Source organism: Alosa alosa, chromosome 10 (genome assembly GCF_017589495.1).
Source record: "Alosa alosa isolate M-15738 ecotype Scorff River chromosome 10, AALO_Geno_1.1, whole genome shotgun sequence".
NCBI lineage: Eukaryota > Metazoa > Chordata > Actinopteri > Clupeiformes > Clupeidae > Alosa > Alosa alosa.
In genome coordinates, this window is record NC_063198.1 from 23,883,047 (window position 1) to 23,890,771 (window position 7,725).

The 7,725-nt window shown below is 44.3% G+C and overlaps 1 protein-coding gene and 1 long non-coding RNA gene across 3 annotated transcripts; one reads left to right on the plus strand and one right to left on the minus strand.

The window, feature by feature from the left end:
* Positions 1 to 228: 228 nt before the first annotated feature.
* LOC125301645 (keratin, type II cytoskeletal 8-like) lies at positions 229 to 4,678 on the plus strand. Of its 2 annotated transcripts, XM_048254290.1 has the most exons (8): positions 254 to 480; positions 1,779 to 1,987; positions 2,146 to 2,206; positions 2,312 to 2,407; positions 2,578 to 3,018; positions 3,374 to 3,594; positions 3,715 to 3,770; positions 3,958 to 4,678. In XM_048254290.1, exons 1-8 carry the CDS (start codon positions 256 to 258, stop codon positions 4,113 to 4,115), a joined length of 1,467 nt encoding a protein of 488 aa, XP_048110247.1. In that variant the 5' UTR covers positions 254 to 255; the 3' UTR covers positions 4,116 to 4,678. The 2 variants fall into 2 exon arrangements, with proteins under 2 accessions (XP_048110248.1, XP_048110247.1); XM_048254291.1 differs by lacking the exons at positions 3,715 to 3,770; positions 3,958 to 4,678 and having other exon boundaries at positions 229 to 480; positions 2,578 to 2,742; positions 2,893 to 3,018; positions 3,374 to 3,598.
* Positions 4,679 to 7,170: 2,492 nt separating this feature from the next.
* On the minus strand, positions 7,171 to 7,725 carry LOC125301651. Its single transcript, XR_007194776.1, has 2 exons — positions 7,664 to 7,725; positions 7,171 to 7,499 (listed from the first exon to the last, which is right to left on the minus strand). It is a non-coding gene; the product is annotated as an uncharacterized LOC125301651 (long non-coding RNA).

Sequence of the window (7,725 nt, forward strand, 5' to 3'; positions counted from 1 at the left end):
AGCAGCAGCAGCATGGGTGGCGGCAGCTATAGCTTCAGCAGCAGCAGCATGGGTGGCGGCAGCTATAGCTTCAGCAGCAGCAGCATGGGTGGCGGCAGCTATAGCTTCAGCAGCAGCAGCATGGGTGGCGGCAGCTATAGCTTCAGCAGCAGCAGCATGGGTGGCGGCAGCTATAGCTTCAGCAGCAGCAGCATGGGTGGCGGCAGCTATAGCTTCAGCAGCAGCAGCATGGGTGGCGGCAGCTATAGCTCCAGCATGGGTGGCGGCAGCTATAGCTTCAGCAGCAGCAGCATGGGTGGCGGCTACGGCGGCGGCTATGGTGGCGGCTACGCAGGAGCGCCCATCACCGCGGTGACAGTCAACCAGAGCCTGCTGGCCCCCCTCAACCTCGCGATCGACCCCACGATCCAGGCTGTGAGGACGCAGGAGAAGGAGCAGATCAAGACCCTCAACAACCGCTTCGCCTCCTTCATTGACAAGGTGAGTGTTGCACATCGCCTCCATCTCACACTCTGTCACTGACAAACTCTCTCTCTCTCTCTCTCTCTGGACTGATATTCTGCCTCATTAAATGACAAACTGATAATTAGTCCCACTCTTATCATGTCACCTAATTCATTGACAAAGTGTGTGTGTCTGTGTCACTCTCCCTCACACACTCTCTCGCTCATCTCGTAGCTCTAGGACAGCAGTCTACCCCCTGTGTGTGTAAACAAGACATTATGTTCTTTGTCTTAGCTCACTCAGCATATCACATGTGCTCTGTATTAGTGCATGTGCACCTTTAACTATTGTCTTCTGTGTGAGTACTACTGTACTACTGGTCTGCCGCAGTGCTGCGAGGTGTCATGGGAGCACATATGTGCCCAGGGTTGCCGTACGTTGGGTAGCACTCGATGCCTGCTGCAGGCCGCACAGCTTTAGGCTTGTTTAGACATAAAACATTATGGTCAGGTCCTGTGACCAGTGGACACGCCTGTATAAACATGGGTGTAGCTCCAGCAGTCATTATGACTCATGTCAAGTGGAGTGGAGAGAGGTTGAGTGTGTGTGTGTGTGTGTGTGTGTGTGTGTGTCTCACTTTGTCTATACACTTTACACTTTTTCTGTCGGTGTACTGTCAGCATGCCAGAAACACCCATATTGCCTCTGGGCAGAAAACGGGACACACCCTTAGGTGCAAACCTGCCTAAGGGCTGTGTGTGTGTGGTCAGAGAACACACCTTAACAGAGTGTGTGTGTCTGTGTGTAACCATAAGACACACCTGTCTAAACACACACACACACACACACACACACACACCACACACACACACACACCAAACTAGAGGTGAAGAGTTCTTGAGTCACATTCCTGCGATGTTTTTGCCTCACCTGTGGTAGAATCTTCACCAACACCAGTGTTATCAGACTATTTTCTTAAGGGTGTGGACACAAAAGGATATCAGTTTACTTAGTAGCTGCATTCATACCTGCACAGTGCTCAGTTCACTGTGTTAAACCGTCTCAGGCATAGCCTCTCCGCTCCACCCCTTTTTCCCTTTCTCTCTATCTTGCACACACACACACACACACACACACACACACACCACATTCACACACACACAGCACACAGTATGTGCTGTGTGCCTATTCACTTACAAATATTTCATATATAGTTCATTCATACACACTGTTTGTATATATTTCATCATCTCAACAAGTTAAGAAGATCAGAAGAGAGCCAATACATACCAGTGCCTCAGCAGTTAATTAAGCATGTATGAATCTCCCCTCAGGTGCGTTTCCTGGAGCAGCAGAACAAGATGCTGGAGACCAAGTGGAGTCTCCTGCAGGACCAGACCACCACCCGCTCCAACATCGACGCCATGTTTGAGGCCTACATCTCTAATCTGCGCCGCCAGCTCGATGGCCTGGGCAATGAGAAGTGCAAGCTGGAGGGAGAGCTGAAGAACATGCAGGGCCTGGTGGAGGACTTCAAGATGAAGTGAGTTAGCCTAGAGTTGCTAAAATCAATCTAAACACTGCAAAGTTAAGCATATAGAACTATAGCACACTCGTTGAAGTTAATGCTAATGAACATGTTAAATGTAAGGCTAAATGCTAAATGTAGCCTAATGCTAAAGCTAATGTGATGGTTTACAGGTATGAAGATGAGATCAACAAGCGTGCAGGTGCAGAGAACGACTTTGTCCTCCTCAAGAAGGTAAGACCTTGACATGTAAACCCTTTTAACACATTTTAAAACCTCTAAAAGTCTTATTCAAGTTGTAAAATCGCATCTCTCTCTTCTCCTCCTTTCTCCTCCAAGGATGTCGATGCTGCCTACATGAACAAGGTGGAGCTGGAGGCTAAGGTCGACGCCCTGCAGGACGAAATCAACTTCCTTAGGGCCGTTTATGAGGCGGTAAGTTAACTGGATTGTGAACCCCACAGCCCACCTCCACTGCCTCTTGCTGACTAGAATGTTTTTAGTTAGTTTGTTTGCTTTTTGGTTAAATCGTAAGAAAGTTAGATAGACAGAAGGATGGATGAACAGGTGGATCTTTAACATTCTTCTTCTTGTGCGGCCCTCAGGAGCTGCGTGAGCTGCAGTCACAGATCAAGGACACCTCAGTTGTTGTGGAGATGGACAACAGCAGGGGCCTGGACATGGACTCCATCGTGGCTGAAGTGCGCGCTCAGTATGAGGACATCGCCAACCGCAGCAGAGCTGAGGCAGAGACCTGGTACAAACAGAAGGTATGGAAATTTATGCTTTCTCTTCCTCTCTCTCTATCTCTCCCTCACAGACACACAGACACACACACACACACACACACACACACGCAACAATTGTGGTATTTGTGTTGGTATTTATCAGTGAGTTTGATTTTCCTTTCCTCCCACCAGTACGAGGAGATGCAGTCCTCAGCAGGTCAATACGGAGATGATCTGCGCTCCACAAAGGCAGAGATCGCCGAGATCAACCGCATGATCGCCCGTCTGCAGAACGAAATCGATGCTGTCAAGGGACAGGTGAGCACAGTCTGCCAAAACTGATCCTACCCCATTCCTCTTGAAACCATGGCATAGAACTCCATTAAATAAAGTGTTTGATCCAAAATGCAGTCATAACTAAAAAAAAAGAAAAAACACAGTTTTTGCACATCTAATTCAAATTTCAAATTTCTTATCTTGATGTGCACTCAGACATCACATCAGTATCACTACCAGACCATAACTAGCCACCCAGACAGTGAGGCTGCAGCCTACTTTTAGACCCGTGTCTCCACGCATACGGCTCTATGTGCTCTATGTGCTTCTGCCCCCTATTGGAGAATAATTTAATTGCTTTTCCAAACACAAACCCTTTCTCTCGTTCCAATTGTAGCGCGGCAACCTTGAGGCACAAATCGCAGAGGCTGAGGAGCGTGGGGAGCTGGCAGTGAAAGATGCCCGTATCCGCATCAAGGACCTGGAGGATGCCCTCCAGCGCGCCAAGCAGGACATGGCACGCCAGGTGCGCGAGTACCAGGAGCTCATGAACGTCAAGCTGGCGCTGGACATTGAGATCGCCACCTACAGGAAGCTGCTGGAAGGAGAGGAGAATAGGTGAGAAGGGGATTCATTTTCTTAAGATCACTTGCATGTGCTTTCAATTTTCATTCACTGCCCAGCCTTGTTGTTTAAGTTAGTTCAGCAGTTTAATATGTAAAATGTGCTTTTCCATAGGCTGACTTCAGGTGGCTCCAATGCTGTTGTTCATGTCCAACAGAGCAGTGGTGGAAGTAAGACAAACTTCATTACTCATTAATGCTTACTAGTGAAATGGCTGATATTAAAGAATTATAGAGTCATTCTAAATTATTACTGGATTATTTTATATGAAAATATTTAAAGTAGGATATATATTTGTAACAGCCTATGTGATTTTGTGACAGTTTGACTGTTTTATTAAATCTTCTCTCTTTCTAGCTCTCTCAAGCGCTGGCGGCTTTGGATATGGTGGTGGATATGGTATGGGTGGCAGTATGAGCAGCGGTGGATATGGTATGGGTGGCGGTATGAGCAGCGGTGGCACCACCATCACCAAATCCTCAGTGATGTCCAGCAGCAGTTCACGGCGTTACTGAAAAGCCCACACTCCCTCGCTAATACTACTCCAGTTCCTCAAACCCAACCCTTAAACCTTTCATTGCCGGCCATTAACCTTTATGCATACATTGAAGTTCCAAACGTAATCTTGACCCCGATGTCACCAGCTTACAGTGACATGACAAAATAACAAGTGAGCCAGCGGCCATCAGAAGGGGGAGGTGCAATCGTTTGACCCCACCCCCATTGCCCACAAAGGGGTGTGGTCATTTCTGGTGCTCCAGTTCTCAGGGTACTAAATGTTTACAAATTGCGTGGTAAAATGAGTCAATTTGTTTGTGCCCATGATAACTAAACATGGCACAATTTTCTCTGTTAAAGTTGAAAACTACATTTATGTCAAATGGCTCAGAAACTGTAAAAGGAAGTTAGGTCAAAAGTACCTGACCACTACCACCACCACACACACAACCCTCCTCCCTCTGTCTTACTGGCACTGTTTGCTCTCCTGTCGCAAAATCTAAACAGAAGCATTGTTGTAACCAGGTTTATTTTTGATCAGACCATCAGTAAACATAAATAAATCTGAGATATAAAGACATATTCATGTGTTGTGGTTTATATTTTCTCTATATCATGTCCAGGTTTGCAATATTATTTACTGCATAGCACCTGTTGAGGGTATCATAGTAATCATTACAATAGAAAATACAGTTAATTACAGCCAATGTACAGCTAACTCAAAATATGCAATATATGAAAATCCAGGACAGAACTGCGTGCAAAATGAGTAAGTACAGCTCCCGTTAACAGTGAAACAATCTGACATACTGCTATTCTGCAGCAGGTGTTAAAACACAGTAGATTACCTTCCAGAGTAGTGTGATACCTTATACAAGTAGCAAGATGATCTGAACCCATCCCACCATTACATCGAGTAACTCCTTCCAGTGGTCCACCTATGCCGAGAGCTTATCTTGGGTGACATCTCCTGGTGACAGACTGTAGTACATTCCAAAGGGAAAAAACAACATTTTGTCTGTCTTTGTGTGTCTATCGGTATTACCTTAACAAAAAAGACTGGTCCAATTAATTTCAAATCTTCATACAAGGCAGAGGGTCACCTTATCTAAGTCCTCCAACATGATGATAAGGACAAGGGTCTGCAGTTGCTTGATGGCTTTTGTTTGGGCACTATGGTTGCTACAGTACATGTACTGTCTGAATTGAACAGCAATCCCAGATGTCCATCTAGGCTTCTGACTTCCATCTAAATGCTTTTAATTCACTTGACATTTTCCTTGTCCTTGTACTTCTAGAGCTTAGTACGGCCTTTGACACAATTGATCCCAACATACTGTTCGATAGACTGAGGCATTGGGAGGAAATATCTGGTACGGCCTTAAAATAGTTTTCATCATATCTGATGTCCTCAGACACTGTACGCTGACGCTGAATTCACTTAACGACTATCATTGAGAGGTCAAAAAAAGGGCTGTCAAAATTTTCTACAGCTAAATCTGACAATCTTATGATAAGGTTCCAGTACATGGTAAAACAAATTCCGCATTCTATGGGTTCCCTAGATTGCATCAAACCTGTCACAAAGTATCTTAGCATCTAGTTTGACAGTAATCTAAGTTTTGAGAAAAACATCACAAATCTTATGCGATCTTAGAAATATTTCCAAAATAAAACCTCTCATATGCTTAAAAACACAGAGACTTTTTTTTTGCATGCCTTTATCACATCACACCTGGATTTCCTGGAAGTCTTTTTACCTGCCTAAAACTACAAATCCATACATTGACTTCAAACTGTTCAGAACTCAGCTAGGTTTTTTAACTAAACTAAGAGGTGTGAGCACATCACTCCTGTTTAAGCCTCTCTAAAACCTGAGGAAATCAGGTTAGCTGAATCTCGATGTCCCCTCTAAGGTCTAACGCCTATTTTATGCTTCTGCGTCGAATTGATGGCTAAGCCTTGAATGCTTTCGGACATCAGTTGATAAAAGATTGAGTTTGAGAGGCTCGCGAGGGTTAAGCACCGAGACATGTCGTTAAATTGACAACACTAAAAACATGTCATAAACAAGTTTACGTTTTATTGCAGTTGTTTACTGATGTTTTTTCCCCCCAAGCTTCAAGCCTCCCTTTGGGTAACCCTGTGTTTCACATCACATACTTGTTACTTGTTTTGCCTTTAGTCCTGCACCCAGTTTCAAATTTAGGATGTGCGTGCTTTAACTGCACCTCACACCACAAAGCCATCAACTGTTGATAATTCCCTTGGGTAAAGTCTGCATAAATGCCGACTTGTGGGAAGGGCACAGAAAGAGTGTGGGCGATCTCTCATGCGCTCCACAATTTCAGTGGGACAGCCTAAAGTGTCTAGGTCACCAGAAACACACACACACACATTAAGCAGTATGACACTGAATACCCTGACCAAGCAGTCATCACGATTTTCTGCCCTGAAACGGATTTGGACTTTAATTCACAAATTTGGTCGATATTCAGGTGTGAGGTGATAAAAGGCATGCAAAAAAGTCTGTGTCTGTTTTTAAATCTGAGAGAGATGTTATTTCGAAATATTTCTAAGTTGATGAAACATGATTGTCCAAGATTTGTGATGTTTTGCTCTAAACTTAGCGTCTAGTTTGACAGTAATCTATAGATTCTTTGTGACCGGTTTGATACAATCTAGGGAACCTGTAGAATGCAGAATTTGCTTTGCCATGTACTGATCCTTATCATAAGGATCTCGGTTTTGTCCGATTTAGCTGAAGAAAATATTTGACATCACAATGGCAGTCGTGAAACTTTGTTTCTAAATTCAGTAGTGATTCAACAGCCAATCAAAAAATCCATTATAGTCTTCACAATTATATGATTTTGATCAATCTAGTACCTGCAGTTATTCAAAAGACAAAAGGGTGGCGTAATTAACTTCTAGATCCTCTAGACGGATCTATTACAGTAGCTTCCCATTCAGGTTGCCCGACCTGGGGTGTGCGTTTCCCCTGGTGAAGTTTGTGAGCGGTTGTGTTGATAAAGCACAAGAGACTCAAGAAGAATCACAGAGGGGGCAAACTGAAAGCTGAGCTTAAACTTTTATTCTGCAAAGTAGAAAACTTGACCATGCACACAAGACACTGTTCCAAAATAATGGAGGTTCTCTCATTTTTTGCAACAAAAATATTTCCAATACCACCCTTCTCTCTAAAACACTCACTCACAATAATTCAAACTAAAGGAAGGCTGATTTTTCCAGACATTTACATGTAAAGTATAACTATCAACACAATGTTTGGTCCAACAGACTGAGCCTATCAGCAGCCAATTGCATCAGTGGAGAACTTGAGGGATGAACAACTCTTGTCTGGTACCCACAACCTCCTCAGTTGTAATATCTTGAAGGGCCTTAGGAGAACAGAGAAAGGAAAAAGGTTTAAATAAATGAACCGTCACTGTGACAATCTGAATGCATTGAGGGAGTATGTGTGGGTGGATATGCATGCTTATGTGACATTTACAAGTTTGCCAATGCATGCATGCATGTCTCTAAGCAAAAATGTGTGTCTTACCGCCCATGCCGCTGGAGTAACGGTCACTGCTGTTGGTGTAGCTCATCGGCCCAAGGGACGGC